Source organism: Staurois parvus, unplaced genomic scaffold (assembly GCF_062004578.1).
Source record: "Staurois parvus isolate SC_StPar_1 unplaced genomic scaffold, SC_StPar_1.0 ptg003273l, whole genome shotgun sequence".
Lineage (NCBI taxonomy): Eukaryota > Metazoa > Chordata > Amphibia > Anura > Ranidae > Staurois > Staurois parvus.
In genome coordinates this window covers 14,417-33,504 of record NW_028321069.1, presented here as the reverse complement: position 1 = coordinate 33,504, position 19,088 = coordinate 14,417, and the positions used below count along the sequence as shown (strand labels likewise).

General features: G+C 41.1%; 1 protein-coding gene across 1 annotated transcript in view; it reads left to right on the top strand.

Annotated features, from left to right (window-relative positions):
- The window catches only part of LOC149428386 (fibroblast growth factor receptor 3-like), a gene marked incomplete at its 3' end in the record, with an annotated part of 57,042 nt that overhangs the window by 30,895 nt on the left and 7,059 nt on the right, over positions 1-19,088 (top strand). The window contains exons 3-5 of the mRNA XM_089667475.1: positions 1,397-1,566; positions 14,068-14,191; positions 17,349-17,539. Coding sequence (XP_089523601.1) covers positions 1,397-1,566; positions 14,068-14,191; positions 17,349-17,539 — 485 coding nt within the window. The remainder of the gene's footprint in view (positions 1-1,396; positions 1,567-14,067; positions 14,192-17,348; positions 17,540-19,088) is intronic.

Genomic DNA, 19,088 nt, shown 5'->3' with positions numbered 1-19,088 from the left:
CCATGTACATCCACTTATGACAAGAAATTGAAATTCTTGGGGCTGTGATGAAAGGAGAATCAGTCAATTTACTCATTATGGGCAAAGTAACAGCCTACCCCCAGAACCACTTGTACTTGATTTTGTCTGGTCCATCACAAATTCCCTATACTTTCACAATTCGGGAGGCTATACGCTTCATCTAGGATGCAGTGCTAGGGCTTAAGCAGCCATCTAGGCCCAAAAACTTCCAGGAAAGACAACATCAACAACCCTATGTACGGTATGTTTTGGTTTTGTTGTTGACCACTCCAGATGTTTCAGATGAGGATAGGTGGACATTTAGCACAGGATGGAGGTTGCATGTTCTCCCTACATCCCTTTTGGGTTTCCTCTCATACTTCAAAGACATGCTGGTCCATTCATTGGCTCCTGTCTAAATTGGCCCTAGTATGTTTGTACAATTTATCTATGCACATGTGTTATTGTATTCTACACGCAGGTCGAAAGCTGAGCAATAGGGGAGGATTGAAGAAACATCTGATGACCTACCTTGCCAAGAAAATTCTATGGAAAAAGGCTTTCAGGCATATCAGACATGGTGCCCAGATAGCTGACCCATAGAATTGTTGAGATTCAGATACAACTGAATAGATTTATACATACATTCTTACATACAGTACATTGGCTAAGTGGTTAGCACTTCTGACTGGCAGCACTAGGGTTGTCTGTTCAAATTCAAACTACAGCACTACCTGCCTAGAGTTTGCATGTTCTCCCTATGTCTGCGTGGGTTTCCTCCAGGTACTCCGGTTTCCTCCCACACTCCAAAGACATGTGAGGTTAATTGGCTCCTGTCTAAATTGTTCCTAGTATGTGTATGTGTGAATGTGAGTTGGGGACCTTAGATTGTAAGTTCCTTGAGGACTGAGACTGATGTGAATGTATAATATTTATGTAAAGTGCTGTGTAAATTGATGGCGCTATATAAGTACCTGTAATAAATAAAAATACAATACGTATGTGAATGATTACGAACATTGTGCACTTGTTGAAACAGGTTAAGAAACCTTGCATAATCGATTTTACTCTGTCTTGTTTAAAGGGCTTGCTATAGTAATGTATATGACTAAGTTTATGAATACATTTCCTTTAATGGTTTTAGTGCGGAAAAACTAAAGTTGATCCACAGAGGCCATACTTATTTCAGACATTGTGTCTCACTGTTGGAGTTGTTTCGAGAACTGTCAGTGTTGCTCACATCTCCCAATCCGCTGCTATCTTTTCTCCAGGGCAGGCTAGAAAATTAAAGAAGTATTTTGGTTGCTGCTGACAGCAGAGACAGTTCTCTCCATGCCTCTCAAAATTTTAAAACAAAATTTTTGTGATATTAAATTTCTAATTTTGCTTCTTTCAGAACCACCATACTGGACACAGCCAGAAAAACTAGAGAAGAAACTTTATGCCCAACCAGCCGCTAGCACAGCCCGGTTCCGCTGTCCTGCTGCTGGCAAGCCTCAGCCCAGCATTTACTGGCTGAAAAATGGGAAAGAATTCAGAGGGGAGCATCGGATTGGTGGAATCAAGGTATTTTCTTTTCATTATTCAAACCAACGATGAGTGTTTTTAGTTTGCTATTGGTGAACAACTTATAAACAACTTGATCCCAAATCACACCGGATATATTCTGTGCAGCTTAGCCTATGAACATCTGTATTTTTTCAATAATTTTATAAAATTATTTTCTATAGATGTTAGCTTTAAAGAGTCAATCCCATTATGTGTGATTCTTCAGTTATCAGTTGGACACTCCAGAGGAAAGATGTTCCCGTTGAAATTCCCATCTCCACTTGTGTCATTGTGCATGCATTACCTAAGAGCAAACTGGTGCCTTGCTCATTTTTGGCAAAATAAACAAGTTTGCCTTTAATCCCTCCTCTCCCACATATACTTACATTTCCATACTGCTTAGAACCAGGAGCCAAAAGTACTTCAACCAATACTTCCTGGTGTGGAGGAGCATGTGACCCTACCTATGTGACTGGGCCAATCGGCTCAACCACATGGGTTGACTATAGTCCTGGAATGACTCCAATGAGCTTACACAGGACTTTCCATGGCTCCTGTTGACTAGGTTAAAGTGAACCTGTTTCTTTTCCTTGCCTGGGTTAAGCAAAGAGCCACTTTAAAAAGAATTGCTGGTTTACATGTAGATTTATTGTCAACTGCAAGAGATACACGTGGACAAATAAGAAGAGGCTACTTGCAACGCAAATATATTCCTAGTGTGGAATGACATCTTGCATTCCCTTCAGAACCCATTCACACTTGAGAATGGGGCCATTAATGTTTATATAGGGGAGACCTACAAGAGGTTCCCAGCGACTAGCTGAGAGTGGCAGCCTCATTGAAAGCAACGGGGGGCTTTTCTCATGGAGCGATTATCTGCGAATGGGCAGCCCTGGATGTCTGCATCCAGGGCCGATCTTTTGCCTCATAAGTGATTATATGTGACCATCCACGAACTGTCAGCCTCCTATTTTTCTCAGTGGGGCTGCCTACCACCGCTAATTGCTGGATCTCCCACATATAACTCAAAGTGTGAATGGCGCCCAACTTGCTTAGCAACATACACATTGCAAAGAAACTTTCATATTTTGAAAACTAGCTTACCTTTAAAGCGATTTTTGTAAAGGGAATTTTTTTTTTCAATAACAGGGTATACTTTCCTGCTCTGTGCAATGGTTTTGCACAGAACAGTCCCAATCCTCCTCTTCTCATGTCCCTTGCCGATGCTTCTTCCCCTTGCTGAGTGTCCCCACTTGCTATTGCGCACTCATGCGGGCCCACTCCAAAGCCGTGATCTGTGTGCCCATAGACACACAGAGTGCAACTCGGCCCTGCCCCTTAATCCCTCCTCACTGGCTGTAATTGCTGCTTCTGAGACAGGAGAGAGCGTAGCGATGCTGGATCGACATCGGGCTCAGGAAAGTATAAGGGGATAGCTGCACACAGAAGGGTTTTTAACTTAATGCGTAGAATGCATTAAAGTGGTTGTAAACCTCAGACATGAAATATGAACAAAGCATATCCCTCTATAATGTATATTTGTCACAATTGAGAGCACTAAGTTTCATTTCTATCAGCTGCTTTGTTCCTCATATCCGCATGAATCTCTTCTGACAAGTTTGCCTGACACCAAGAGAAAAATGGTGACTGGGAGGGACCACCTGCAGATTGAGAGCCTCAGCTCTGTTCCTGTGAGCTGTGTGAAGGGGGGGGGGGTCCCTTTCCTCCAATCACCTCTCAGAGCTGTCCTCACTGAGCTCTACAGAGTGTAAATTCAGCTCCTTTCTTCCACCCCCTTTTTTTTTGACAACTCTACAAGCTTTATAAATTCAGCACATTGAATGGATGGAGAGAAGAGTGCAACTAGACGGGTACAATTTTATGTAGGTGGATTTGTTTCATCTCTGTGTGTCATCTGAGGCCAGTCACCCCACTGGGTATATGTAACCGTTTACAACCACTTTAAGGTAAAAAAAAAAAAACCTTCTGGTTTTAGAACCACTTTAAGCCAGAGTCCCACTCTGAGGATAAATATTGAAAAAACCCAACAAAGAGAATGAGACCCCCTGACAGTGGTGATGGTAGGGGGCGGAGCTGGGAACTCAGTAATGAAACAGGCAAGATTTCTGCAACCAAGGGATCCAAAACCTTTTACACAAGTAATTTAAATCTGTGCTGCTTGCATTCTGCGTGTTCATTTCCTTATCTTCCTGTTCTCAAGACACTGTGTGCTTTTATCCCATCTAATGCAGGTCTTATTAATCTTTAATCGCTGACATTTTTTTTTTTTTTTCTCCTGAAAACCCTTTCACATGTTTTTGCTGTAGCTGACTGTGGATGGGAAAGTTGGCTACTCAGGAATGTTCAGGTCAGGGTCTGGTCACATGACACACGTGATAGCAAAAGAAGTACCATTGTGTCCGGTGCCAACAGACAGCGCCTAATCCTTTGTACACACACTTCTCACAGCTCACAATTACATTGTTACAGGGCAGAAAGGAGCAGAGCATAACAAAAATAGATCTCTCTGTAACAAACATGGAAGACATTTAAAATATTCTAGGATCTTTTTAATTCATAGTCTGTGTAATAAATCACATTAGCATTTTGGTAAAATCTGAAGCTGACTATACTTGTGGGGATCTTTTACAAAGTTGGCCAATCAGACAAATATGTGACTCAAATCAGATGATCTCCCCAATACTGATGATGCATTGCTGCTTAATGCAGGATTATTTCTGTTCATCTCTTTATCAGCAGAAACACTTGGACCCTTTTCAGAATCTGAAGTATACTTTAAAGTTAGAAAATCCTACTAAATTGTCTCTTGCCTAGCTCACACAGCTCATGTCTCTCTTTTGAAGAAAAGCTGGCCATACACTTATGGATATTTCCAGTTCAGTGCTCGGGCTAAACAAAAGAAAACGAATTGGTAATTCACGTTAAATGATGTTGATTAAGGAATCTCCCCTGCCTCCTATGTTATTTAAACACCAGTGGCTGTCTGAATACCTGAACAGTGACTGCATGTGATAGGATGTAGTCACTGTTAGGCCAATAATTTTCCACCCAGCTCAGCTTATTTTTTAATTGACTTTTGTCACCCCAAAGTAGCATGGACAGGACCGTCCACAGCTCCAATTCCAGTTGAAATTCAAGCCATGTAGGGCTAGTGTTAAAGTTCCTCTTTAAAACCAGTTATCCCAATCCTCCGCGTCTCCTGGTTAAAAAATGTACTGAAGGTGAATTCTGGCCTTTACCTATGATTAAAAACATTCCCTTTCCCCTCCTAACACCTATACTAACTAACCTGTGTAAGAAAGATGTATATTCTTACCTATTTGTTGCCCATGCTGATCACGTGATCGACAATGGCTGGTTTTGCCTGGAAGCGTTGTCTGTTTTTGGCACTCCCTCCTCTCCCCTTCAGCGGCCACTGGCTGGATCAGACTAAAGCAGGCTGAAAATAGGTAAGTATAGACATCCTTTCCTTTTTGCAAAGATTCCTTTAGTATAGGTGTTAAAGAGGGGAAAGAGAGCATTTTTAAGCATAATTAAGTAAAGCCTAGAATTATTATTATTATACAGGATTTATATAGCGCCAACAGTTTGCGCATTGCTTTACAATATAACGGGAGACAATCGAGCAACAATACAGTTCAATACAGAAGGTATAGAAGGCTCTGCTCATGGAGCTTACAATCTAGAAGGAAGGAGATTAGGTAACAAAAGGTAATCGCTGCAGGGGTTGATCTGATGGAGGTGACTCCAGTACAGCTTTTTAGGTGGAGGTATGGAAAACTTTCCTGAATAAATGAGTTTTCAATGATCGCCAAAAGGCAGACAGGGTAGGAGCTGGCCAGACATACTGGGGTGAAGTTCCATAGGATGGCAGAAGTTCTAGAAAAGTCCTGAGGTAACAAGGGAGCAGGAGAGCAAGACAATTTGGGCGATATCTGCAGATGAGGTTGGTTATATAGCTGGGGCAATATTGTGGATGGCTTTGTGCATTGTGGAATTCTACTTTTAATACACACTTGTCAGTTCCCTAATCTTAGAAAACTAATCTCAGGACTAATATACTTTTTAAAAAAAATCCTATGGAGTCCTGAATGCCAGCTGTACTAATATGCAAATTTTAGCCTCTCACTTGGGGGTACATTTTTGCAGTTGGCCCCTAAAGTTGTCCATCATATGCATGGGTAAGTAGGAAGGTGCTGTAGGTGGTAATGTTCCTCAGCAATTCAATAAGGATCTATTAAAGGTGTGTGTACCTGCAGTTTGGTCCTGTGGCTAGTTTCTGAAATGAGTATGTCCACCCGCAGAATTATAACTTCACTTTCCATTTCCATAAAGGAATAGTGCCGAAAATAATTGCAAACGTGTTTGACTGATCTACATTTTTATGGTATTGTCTACTTTTGATGGTGGCTGTTTTTGTTTTTTGCATGGTCAACTGACTAGGGATTTTTATTTTCATATTAAAGGGTTTCCTCTGGGCCATTGCAGAGAGTAGGGAGGTATTCATTTTGGACCTGGCTTATTGTCTGCTGAGTTTTCTGAAGATAAACACATCAGTACTGCACAGAGCCAAATCCATGCTCAACTGGGAAAAACCAGCGCTCTTGTGCTAGAGCCCTAATTCCTGGTCTTGCTTGTTAATTGCAGATTTGTGCTTTGTCAGACTTGTGTTTGGTTGTCATTGTGGCCACAGAGGATGTGACCTTCAGCATGTGACCTGCGCCCCGACCACCAGACTGAGTGACAGGGCTTGTAGAAATATTTTCTGTCTTTCTCACTTAAGGCTTGAAAGCTCTAAGCCCCAGGAATGTCTAAACAAAGGGCCCTGTGACAGAGCATATCAACCAGGGAAAGTGAAGGGCAGCAGAAGATAAACAGTTTAGTCCTGCCTATCTCTTATCTGTTGGTCCTGTTGTCTTCTCATCACACCGCACATTAACACTGGCTAATTGATTACCACTTAAAAGAACAGTTTGCGCCCAAGTCTGTAAAAAAAGCCATTTTAAACAATAGGGAACCTGTCCATTGGAAATGAGGTGGAATATAAAGGTTTAGATGTGATTCATTTTCACTTAATTGTCTATATGGCATCTGAAAGAGTAGGTGTTTTAAATAAAATGTGTAACCCACCACCATCCTCTTCCTTATTTATGTAATGTGAAGTAAAGCCCAGCCATCCATAGATCAAAATCTGGCCAGTTCAGCAGGAGCTGGCCAAATTTTGTACCATCTATGGGCATTCCAACTTGAGAAAAGTCGATCTCATAATTGGCTTTTCTCGCGCATGATTGTTGGAAAATTTTCATTTGATCAGCACCTGCAGCTAGTCGGCTGCAGTGCTGATCAATGTATTTTTATAGTGACGTTGTCCCGCCTTTCAGAATACCATAGCACATTGGGGAGGATTCTTCCATCCGCCTCTCTTATGTGGATGAGGGAACAAGTTAGTTTTTTTTCCTATCAGCCAGCGAGTTAATTGTTTTTTCCAATCATTCTATGGCTAGCCTAAGCTGGCCATCTTCCAGTAGAATTTTGTTGAAAATGTCTGACCCCACAGATGACTAGAAAATTTAACAAACATTCTAAAAACAAACCGACAACATTCGTGAACTGAGGATGGACATTTTTATTGAATGAGTTTCTAATAGTGAATGTGGAAAACTCCTTTCACTACAAAATTAAAAGCAAATGGTTTTCGAACGACTTTCAAATGATGTTCATCAAGTCATCAAATGTAATGAAAATGTTCACACAGTCATGAAATGTAATGAAAATTTTCACACAAGTGTTTGGATGAAAATGTACTAGTGTATGGCCAGCTTTAGGGCCCATTCACACATCTAAAATATGCATTACCACAATGCATGGTGATGCACCTGCTTGTTGCATTGTGATCCAATTGATTGTGAATAGCAACCCAACATATTGTATGGTAGAACCCAACTCCCTGTGCCACAATTCATAAACTATATGGTTGTGGTTTCCATCAGCTGTTGAACATTGCTGAGTGCTCTCAACACAGAGTACAAATAATTGTGTTGAGTCCTTACCAACAGATACTGTACATTAAAACCCTGATGAAGTGTGCCCCCATTGTGTGCCCCCCCCCCCGAAACGTGTTGGATGTAACTCCTGTTATAGGCTTGGAATTAAACCTCTTTAGCACTTTGGAATACTGCTTCAATTCTATATAAAACCAACAGGTTTGATATGCATGGAATGGTATTTAGCTAATTTAAGTTGAAAGTTCCATTGCCTTTAATACACTGATTATTATTTATTTCAGGTACTTATATAGCGCCGTCAATTTACGCAGCGCTTTACATATATATTGTACATTCACATCAGTCCCTAACCCTCAAGGGGTGTACAATCTAAGGTCCCTAACTTACATTCATACATACACATACATGGGCCAGTTTAGACAGGATCCAATTAACCTACCAGCATGTCTTTGGAGTGTGGGAGGAAACGGGAGTACCCGGAGGAAACCCGCACAGGGAGAACATGCAAACTCCAGGCAGGTGGTGCCATGGTCAGGATTCGAACCAACGACCCTAGTACTGCCAGGCGGAAGTGCTAACCATTTAGCCACTGTGCTACCCAATTTGAGAATTAATAGTGCATGTATAATATAGCTTGTATTTTCAGATTTTTGGTTAGTTGTTTTAGTAGAAGGACTAAAATCAGGCTTATCCAATTTTTTGCCAAAAAATTTATTTTATCACATGTACTTATATAGTGCCATAAATTTTACGCAGCAATATTGTACATTCACATCAGTCCCTGCCCTCAAGGGGTGTACAATCTAAGGCCCCTAACTCACATACATACACATACTAGGGCCAATTTAGACAGGAGCCAGTTAACCTGCCAGCATGTCTTTGGAGTGTGGGAGGAAACTGGAGTACCCAGAGGAAACATGCAGACTCCACGCAGGTAGTGCCATGGTTTGGGAACTCATGACCCTAGTGCTGCTGGGCAGAATTGCTGACAACTTAGCCACTGTGCTGCCCCTCCTTTTTTTTTTTTTTTTTTTTTATTATAATATATATATATTCTGCTCCATAGAGGGCTTTGTTTCCTCTTTGGTATATAGCATTCTTTGTTCTATGAGCGGTACTCTTCTGCAGTGGGTTACACACAAGTCAGGCAATGGACAGTGTCCACAGATTCCTCACAAGCATACATTTAATAAAGAAGGGACTGTAGTCGTCTCAGAAGTCCCGCTGACCTCCTGTCACAGTATCTGGGATGCTGGTCAAGCTGTCTCAGCAGCAGTGGTGACAGGCTCCAGACACAAGCTTTCTGCCTGATAAAATCTTATTTTAGGGCAAAATGTGTGAAACCCGAGCATTGGAGCCTGTCCTCTTACATATAAACACTTTGTTCCCAACAAGCTCTGTAAATACAGATAAAGTATTGAAGGGGATCTTTCTCGGAAACCTTCCCTGTCTAATTCTGTTTATTGGAGGGAATGTATATACTGGACGGAGTTTATTTTATTCCTCTTGGCACAAATTCCGGGTTTATGATTGTGTCCTGTAATTCTGGCTTCCTAAATAATTACACATTTACAGACCTTAAGCTGGTCACAGACCACACAATTTTTGGCCAGTTCCTGCTGAATCGTCCAAAATTCGATCCATGATGGCTCTGTCTGCAACAGTCGACTGAGCCAGGTATAAAATGATCGGTTGAACAGTGACTGCATTTAATGGATGGAAAAATTTGTGTTCAGACATATGCAGCACCGATGGTTGGCTGAATACGTGAACAATGACTGTCCAGTCAAGGTCAGCTACTGTTAAGGTATTAAGCCAGCTGTGGGTGCTGCCATTGTCTGAATACAATACGACGGTAAAGACACGGGGTCCGGTTGTAGATGAACTAGAACTTGTATTGCAGAGAATGCCAACTACGAACATCTCCAGCGGGAGAGCGCTGCTTAGGGTAACACTCACAGTTCAGTTCAAGGCAGAGATGCAGCGGGTAAAGATACACCGACAGCATCTGTCTTGAGAAGGCGGAATGTAGCCTGACTGGTCCGAGGGTACAGTACAGGACTTTGAGTTCCTAGCCTGTTCCTACTCATCTGGAACCTTTCCCTGTCACCGTCACTTTCTCTTACAGGCTCTTTCCCTACTCTAACCACTTTGCAAAATGCGTGCCAAAACCTGGGGCCAGGGACTTATCAAGACTCTTTGCTTATAAAGATGGCCACCAAAGACCTAGATGCAGCATAGCTAACCGGAACCTGGAAACCACAGAGAAACAGAGTTTCTCCTGACTTCCTCCCCTGGCTGATACCAATCTAGTCTGGCGCCACCTACCACTCTAGTCTGGCACCACCTACAGTGAAGGAAGCAGATTGCACCTGCCTTCTTTAATAATTTGAAATTATGTTGTTGCAACTGAATGTAAATTATCTAATGCAGGTACATTTTTTTCCCAACATTCCCAATAAGATAATCTGCATGTGTACTTGCCTTGATCTGAGTCACCCTTTTTCCTCTATGGAGAATTTCATATGACTTCCTTTCAGAGGTTTCACAGAGCCTTAATATTTAAATCCTCCCAGGAATCTGTTATTGTAAGTCTGTAGACACTAAATGACCCAGAAAAAGCTTTGGATTATTCCATGCCAGACTCCTGTGCAGTCTCACTGTGCTTGGGATCCTGAGCGTGCCAGCCGGGGTTTGTCTCGGAGGAGAGGCTGGCTGCAACAAAAACAGAGCATGAAAGTTTTCTAAAGGACCCTTGGCCTCCCTTATGAGGCTGAAATAAAGCAAGGACAATGAATGAAGGGAAATCACCCCAATGGGACACAGACTGCATTTAGAAATCCATAACAAGTCTATTAGCCATACTCTACTCTGTCCTGAGCTACAGAATAAAAGTTTTAGATTTAGATGTTGGAAATATAAACACCACTTCCTGTGTTTGACACCAACAGAGATGCAGACAGGATTGAAGCTTTTTAGAGGTTCTAATGCTTCCTCACTCAAAATTTAAAAAAGAGAAATCATTTTAAGGATACAGTACATATTACATCCAAATTCAGGGTGTAACATGATGCCAATTGGCACTGCCCACACAGCCACATCATTCACTCAGAGATTTGTGAATGAAATCTCATCTGCCACAATGGCAGACTGACTTATAGTTTTCAATGGAATGTGTGTACAGTGATAACTGCACTACTAGTGCATTGACACTTCCCCCAGCTCTCCCACTGAAAACCTATACCCCAGTGGGGGTATAGAGCCTTTTGGAGGAGTCTGCAGGAGCCTGACATTGAACTTGTGATCCATTGCACACTTTTTTTTTTTCTACTAAAGGAGACGTGGCCTTTAAAGCAGAATCCCAGCCAAAAATAAGATACAAGATAAAAATGAATACATGTACATATCTGATCAGTTGTATCTGACTCTTGGTACATCTGTGGCCCAGCTCTCTGTGCACTGTTCTGATACACTTGTCAGCCTTTCCATAGACTTTTCTTGGCAATTTTTTTTATGAGGTTGGGTCTTTCCTTAACCTTCCCCAATTGCTCATCTAGGGACTTGTCTGCAGCATAGGGAAATACATGAGAATAGCCAATTTTATACACATACTAGGGCCAAGTAAGACAGAAGCCAATTGACCTGCCAGCATGTCTTTGGAATGTGGGAGAAACCCAAGGCAAACTCCATGCAGGTATTGTCCAGGCTGAGATGTAAACAAAGGACGCCAGTGCTGGTCAGTCAGTCAACGACTAGGGTAGTTAGTTCGAAGCCATCAACAGCATTACCTGCATGGAGTTTGCATGTTCTCCCTGTGCTTGAATGGGTTTCCTTCAGGTACTCTGCTTTCTTTCCACAGTCCAAACACATGCTGGTAGGTTAATTGGCTCCTGTCTAATTTGTGTATGTATGAATGTGAGTTAGGGGCCTTAGATTGTAAGCTCCTTGTTAGGTCACCACACTGCCCAAAAATATAAAGCCCAGCTTTAACCTTTGCTACAGTGTTTACTACCAGTCCAGAGATTTGCCCCACAGTATTTCTTTTCTGCTGCTAGATGTCCTCTGGCCAGCATCATACAACCCAGGTCATCCTAGATCTGTCCCAGCCTGTGATTGGACAGTGCAAGGAGAAGCAGCACAACAATGAGCTCATCTGTCATTCTGTTTTCTTCTCCTATCGGCATGCTTCTTGTAAGCACATGACCCGATTGGCTGCTTGTGCTGCTTCTTCTTTTCTCACTCCAGGCCTGCTATACATAGACTACCAGGGGCTGATATCAAGTCAAATTCAGCTACTTGCACTTCTTTCATTTAAAAATATATTAGATTATGTATTAATGATTACAGAGCTGCATTAATTTTGTTTCTTTTATATCTTCCTAAAGTTCAGCTTTTCATTAAACATACACTGAACCAAGGGACACGACTCTGGCTTATACTCACACCATGACCGTAAATGCCCACTACACCAAAAAAACCCATATATGCTCAGCAGCTGGAAGTTTTGATAGATATGCATTTGAAAGCTTCTATGTTTGAGAAACTTGAATGAAACTTGATGAATCCATGTGTTGTGTTTTTTTTTTTTCTGGTAAGGCTCCATTCACACTTGTGCGACTTGTCATGCGACTTTGAACATTAAAGTCACAGCCCATTCTTTTCAATGGCACCCATTGCCCTATTTGATGTGGCTTTGATCCAGAGAGTGTAAAGTCAGATCAAAGTCACTCTCCAAAGTCACACTGGAAATTGTGCAACTTTGGAGTCGTGCAAGTGTGAATAGAGTCTTAAAAAAAAACACTTGGTTTTTCTCAAACGAATATCTCTGCCTCAAATAGTTTGTCTACACTGAGGAGCTAATGCAGGCCTCTGTCTGAGGCTCACTAGCTCCCTAAAATGAGCTCATCAGGAAATGTGTAGAAATACCTTGTATTCCTCAGTTAGACATACTGTATGTGGAGTGAGGACGTGATGTTATGAGATGAAATGCCTCAGTAAACAGAACCATTTAGAATAAAGATGAGAGAGAAGAGATAACTATTGTAATCTCTGTGATCACACTCCTAGGTTTATAGAGCTGAAGCAGAACATGCCAAAACGAACTACGTCTTCCTCCTTGTGTTTAGGTCCAAGATATGCCCGCATTCTAAGAGTGCTTATTTAGAATATCTTCCCTCTGATGTGCCTCTGACACTATATTGCAGTGTTAGGAACTAACTGAAAGATGGATCAAGACATACTGGTTACCTTGTAAATCTCCAAACTCTACAGTTTTTGGCATGTACGGCTTGATTGTCAAGAGATAGGATTCCAGAAAGTTGGTGCATTTTGGCCTGAGTATTAGAGTGATTAGAAGGGTTGGAACCTCTGTCCGTGTCCCTTATGGGGAGATTGCCTTTACTTCCTGTTAGAGAAATGCCTTGCAACACCCTGACCCAAAATGTGTTGCCTGAACAGGAAGTGAGAAGAGATCTTTCAAATGTTGACATAGACCACTCAAATGTGGATAACATTCCACTATTTAAAAGGTGTTACTGTTTGTGTCTTCTTAAGAGACGTTTTTTCCTTATCTGTTCTAGTGTCAAGGGAAAAGTGAGAGGAAATCTCCTAACCAGAGCTGTAGATAGCAATAAATCCAGCAGAGATTCTAACCCTTCCCATCTCTTGCTAAAACTGAATGATTTAACTCTGTTTATTTTATGGTTTATATAATCTGCACTGGTGTTTTAGGGCCACACTGTAGACTCAATGTTCTGTTATATGCATTTAGAACAGGGGTGTCCAAACTTTTTTCAAAGAGGGCCAGATTGGATGAAGTGAACATGGTGGAGGGCCGAACATTTTTCCGAACATTCTTTGAACCATTACAATTAAATGCAAATAAATTATTTTATGCCAAGTTAATTGCAAACGACATACTTTTCATTTCATAACATTAAGATCAACTGACAGCTGAGTTTTCACAATGTATTGAAAATAAATTTTAAAAAAACTTACCTGCACTAATGTGAAGGGTGAAAAAGGTAGCTGGAGCTGAAGTCTCTGCTCGGCAGCCGGGAGGGGAAGAGAAACACACTTCACGCTGGAAGCCCGGCCCTGACGTCACCGCCCTCTGTCGCTCCCAGTGCGGCGCAGTCATGCATGCGCACTGCTCTCAAGCAGAAGACTGTCTGCCATAGAAGGGAGGGCCCTGGGAAGGCCACATTACACAGAGCAGGGAGGGCTGTTGGAGGGCCGTATTAAACCGACACCCGAGACGTAAATGGCCCGCGGGCCGGACTTTGGACACGCCTGATTTAGAATAACATGAAAAATGTTAACAGATCCATATTTTGAAATCTTCGGATTTCTGCCCTTTGCGTTTATCGTGGACTGGTAGCTTTCGGTCTGTAGGCTCCTAGTGATCCATAAACCAGCATTTGAAGAACATTGTCCTCTAGCTGGACAACTTTCTGGCCATTCAGCTCTATTATTATTTATTCATTCTTTACAGTTGCGACCCCCGCAGTGGAGCGTGGTTATGGAAAGCGTGGTTCCATCCGATAAAGGAAATTATACTTGTGTAGTGGACAACAAGTATGGAACTCTCCGTCACACTTATCAGCTGGATGTCCTAGGTGAGTCTTCTATTTATGTGTTTACGCCTGATTATGCAAACCTTAATAATGTGCTCCCTTCCACCACACCTAGTGCAAGAAAAATTACAAGTAGAGTATGCATACCTGAGCATGAGAAATTGTGCAGAAAAACTTTGCAAGAGGCTTCCAGTCTGTTCATGAGGACAATGAAAGTCTTACTCATATCCGTATACTGGGGTTCAGAGAATTCTGTGTAAAACCCAAAGTCAATTGAAAGTTCTTGATCAGTGGCAATACAATGGTTACTGCCGGAGTATTCTTTTTAAAGCTTAACTGCATGCAAGCTGCTAAATACTCAGAATTAATAAACAGAACTTTTTTACCTGCCAGACGATTTGTAAGCCTGCACAGACACTAGCGATCCAAGCAGGAAATCTCAGAAACTCCAATGATGAAAAAAAAAATTTGGCTGGTTATCCTCCCTTGCTATAAGTTTGCCTATAGTTCTACTTGAATTAGTTCCAAATGCTGATCTACTGTCTCTCATGCTCAGGGTTACTTATATTAGATGCAATTTTTTTTTAAAAGGTTTTTTTTTTTTTTTTGTGCCAAAAGCTTTAAACATGGAATGTAATGGGTTATAATGTGCAATCCATTTTTTTCCCATTTTATATACTTTGGTCCTTGCACGGTAATCTTTGCCAATTCGTTACTTTCATAATGGGATTTATTTCATGTGGATATTTATGCATATTTATGAGCCGTTATGAGAGCTGGTCTTGTTTGTCGCCTTTATTGAAGAAGTCTTGTATACGTGGTCTGACCCTACAATACCTGGCTTGTTTGTTGTGCTGTTTATGCTTTTTGCGAGGGTTGTACAAGGAAATTGCCTTTCCTGGCATAGGTATAATATCAAGTAGCTACCCCAACATAGGACATAGCTAAGTCGTTGGCAGTATTCTCTGCCTTCAGTTGGACCAACGCACCAGTTCTGCCGAGATGTTTGTGAGCGACTTTCACAAGCCACAAAGTCTCCTGTGAAGAGCTGGTTTCAGGGGCCTCCAAATCTCACGTAGAACAACACGGACGACAAACTTTCATATGGATCCAACGAAAGGTGAGATGACCTGCCAAATGACTTGGCAAAAGCTACCTAACAAATAGCTTGTTTTTAAAGGAGCTACAGAGGTGTTTTAAAGTAATCACAACAATAAATAGGTTGATTTTGTTGTAGCTTGCTTTCATTTCACACTTCATACCCTATCTTACAATTCTTACCCAATTTCCCTCCAGTTGGTGTAGAATAATTATGTATATGATGATTCAAATAAAAGGTCAGCTAAGTGTTTGCTTAGCACTCTGTTACATAACAGTGAATGCATTTATGGCTAAACCCACAACTGTAAAATCAGTCTGTATATGCAGTAAAGCCTGCTTGATATACTCACTGTGGAACCTAAGGGGTTAATCCTCTGCATTGTGTAAAAAGGCCCTTTGATCCTGTCTTCTCTGATCCTCCCCTTCTTCCAGTGTCCCCCTCTTGTCTCCTGATAAGACATGTGTGGAGTCACTCTGCACATGCTCAGTTTGGTGTATATTGCTAGTGAGGTGTTTTGTTTTTTTATTACTCGGGAAAGTGCATGTGATCAGCACAGGGCCAGTCAGCACTGTTCAGACAGAGGTCAGGGGTTCTTAATCCTCATAGAGCAGAAAGAAAACTCCTCCTACAAGCTTTAACATGTGCTTTGCTGGACACTGATAGAAGTCACAAGACTGCTATATTGTGCTGATGAGAAAAGGTATTTAGCAGTTTATATTTACTAAAATAATGGCATTTCCATGTTCTGTAGACTGTGGGAGACAAGATAGAGTGAATGCAGAGTCCGGGGTTTAGTAACACTTTAGGTAACAAACAACCCAACAGATTATCAGCTACCACCAACACTTTGGATCATTTCATAGTGTTGCACGAAATTGTGGATAGTAGGTCACACTCATCCATTTGGCAGCTTTTGCAATTGTGTGTATGTGTGTAACCAGCATTTAGATTTTGATTACTGCAACTGCTTATGCTAGTTTATCACCTTACAGAACACCTTCTCTCATGTTATGTAGTGAGGTATTGCAGTCCTAACATATTTCATGCCATAGGGTGACAATGCTGCTTGTCTATAGGTACAGTACAGGGAGTGAGCATTGTCAACTTAGGACCAGAAGTAGGTTACTGGCCGGATCACCAATTAAAAAGAAAGGGGGGGGGGGGGAACAAAACGAATGCAGCCACCATATATAATGATTAGAAAGCTTCAATATACAGTATTAAATTTTTAATCTTTGATTTGGATACACTTAAAACAAGCACAAGTGGTCCAATCTTTCCATGCTGCAGCTGCTGCAATGGACAGCTGCCTTTCTTTAGTTCATGTCAAACTTGGATAACCTGGCCCTTTGTCAGTTCAGCCATCCAGTCATACAATCTCTTCAGAAACCATTTACAAGAGACAATCTGCTCCTGTTATAGGAGGAAGATACTTCTTTACCTCAGTTCAGAGAAACTTTTACTAGGCACACAATTATTTTGTGTAAGATAACAAAACTGCACCATTTCAGCATATAGCGCAGTAGTCTCCAAACTGCAGCCATTTGCTTGCCTTTATCCAGCCCTGGGGAGACTATTCCTTCCACTGATATGAGGCACCATTCCTTCAACTGCCTCCAACAGTGAGGCACCATTCCATCCACTGACACCAGTGCCCCAACAGTGGGGCACTATTTCTTCCATGAACACCAAAAATGTAGTATTCTTTCTTTAAATGACACCAAAAATGGGGCACTATTTCTCCCACTGACCCCAATGATGGGGCATTATTCCTCCTAGCAGTCCCAATGATTGGGCACTATTTCTCCTCCCTCTGACCAGTGTTACTATTTAATATTTTCACTCCCACTGACCTCCAAGCCTGAGGCATTGTTTATTCCCACTGACCCTGGGGCATTTTCTACTCCCATTGGCCACAGTCCGGCTCCTTTAAAGTATGAAAGACATAGAAGGTAGAAGATAAAAGGATGAGGACAGAAATAGTTGAATATGCTTACAGTTTTTAGGAATTAGCTTCTGACATGATATAGATATATATATATATATATATCTATATATATATATCTCCTTAAATGAATCTCCTTTTCTTTTTTCTAGAGCGGTCTTCTCATCGGCCCATCCTCCAGGCCGGGTTACCTGCCAATAAGACGGTGATAGTAGGCAGTGATGTGGAGTTTCACTGTAAAGTTTATAGCGACGCTCAACCTCACATTCAGTGGCTAAAGCACATGGAGATTAATGGCAGCAAGTATGGCCAAGATGGAGATCCTTATGTCTCAATCCTAAAGGTAAAGTCCTTTTCACTTTATTCATGTTGTATACATGGTTTTCTTTCAGAGACTGCTATAGGTCATTATGAACAAGAGGGGAGGGGATATCCTTCTTTACATAATATTACTGGATACTAACATTTATTGGTAAAGGTGATCCAGGGAATATTTGTTTGCCTCTTGTGGGAGAAAGGGATTGTTTTTCCCTTGCTGGAGCAAATTTGGATCATGCTTTATTGGATTTTTTTTGCCTTCCTCTGGATCAACTTTGGGTATAGGATTGTATTTCTTTTTTTCACTTTTAATGCTTGAATTAGATGGACTTGCGCTTTTTTTTTTTTTTTTTTTTCCAACCAGACTATGTAACATAGAAATTATTTCCTATAACTTCCTGTTGGGTCTTCAGGACAGAAAGTGAAAGATATCTCCCACTATGGGGCAAATGCATTGGATTTGTGACACCAGCATGGGAGCAGAGGAAAAACATGTATGACAATGGAACCCAAAAGAAAGCCGTGGTTCTCTTATATGTGTGGTAGATCATCCAACCAATTTTTTATATTATGCAAACAAGTGTCTCTGAAACAAAGAACATGAAAAGCAAAAGCAGAAAAGAACAGAGGAAACTTGTGATTATTGGGTTTAACCCTTCTTTACTCTATCCAGACTTAAATAAAAAAAAAATGACATTTACAATATAGCAAAATTGACATGGTTGGCTCATCTGGTATCCATTACATTATTCTATTCAAAAGATGAAAACAAGTTTTAGGTTTACAAGACTGGACGCATTTGTCGGCAATAAAAGTGTTGGAATATCCTCAAGGGTAACTGGTCTGTAGCCATTAGAATGTCCGGAGCATTTTACCAACCTGAACATAACAAGCTTATATCACTGGACCATGAGTTGGAACTCCTAAAATGAGGCCTTTCTAGTCATTAAGCTGTAATTTTTTGGATATATGTTTAGGTCATAATGACATCTTCCCTGTGGGGAAGGGAACAGATGCACCTTAAAAATTCTAACGAGAGCTTTCGAGAACAGTGTCTTATATCCTGTGAGGGTACTTTTGAAATATAGCAATCCCAAGTGATAAAATAACTGCTGTATTGGAAAATCTTACCGTGAAATTTATGAGCGGCTAAGTCAGCAGTGAGCTCAGGCCGGCCGCTTAATATTTTGTCTCTGAATCTTATTTTTGAGTCCTGATAATTGAAACCGCATTTGTTAACCGCAATCCTTGCTAAAACTTTTCTTCCCGATGAACGGTCTATAGAATGTGTCTGACACAAAAATAGCATTTTTTCTAACTTGGATCATGATACTTGTGAACAACAAAAGAAAACAAACACTAACTTTAGACAAGACACATTAAGATGAAAACACATTAAAATAATTAACTTTCAATAATTGCCATGTTGAGCAGCATGATATATATGAGGTGGATTTACTAAAACTGGAGAGTGCAAAATCTGGTGCAGCTCTGCATAGAAGCCAATCGGCTTCCAAGTTTTATTGTCAAAGCTTAATTGAACAAGCTGAAGTTAGAAGCTGATTGGCTACCAT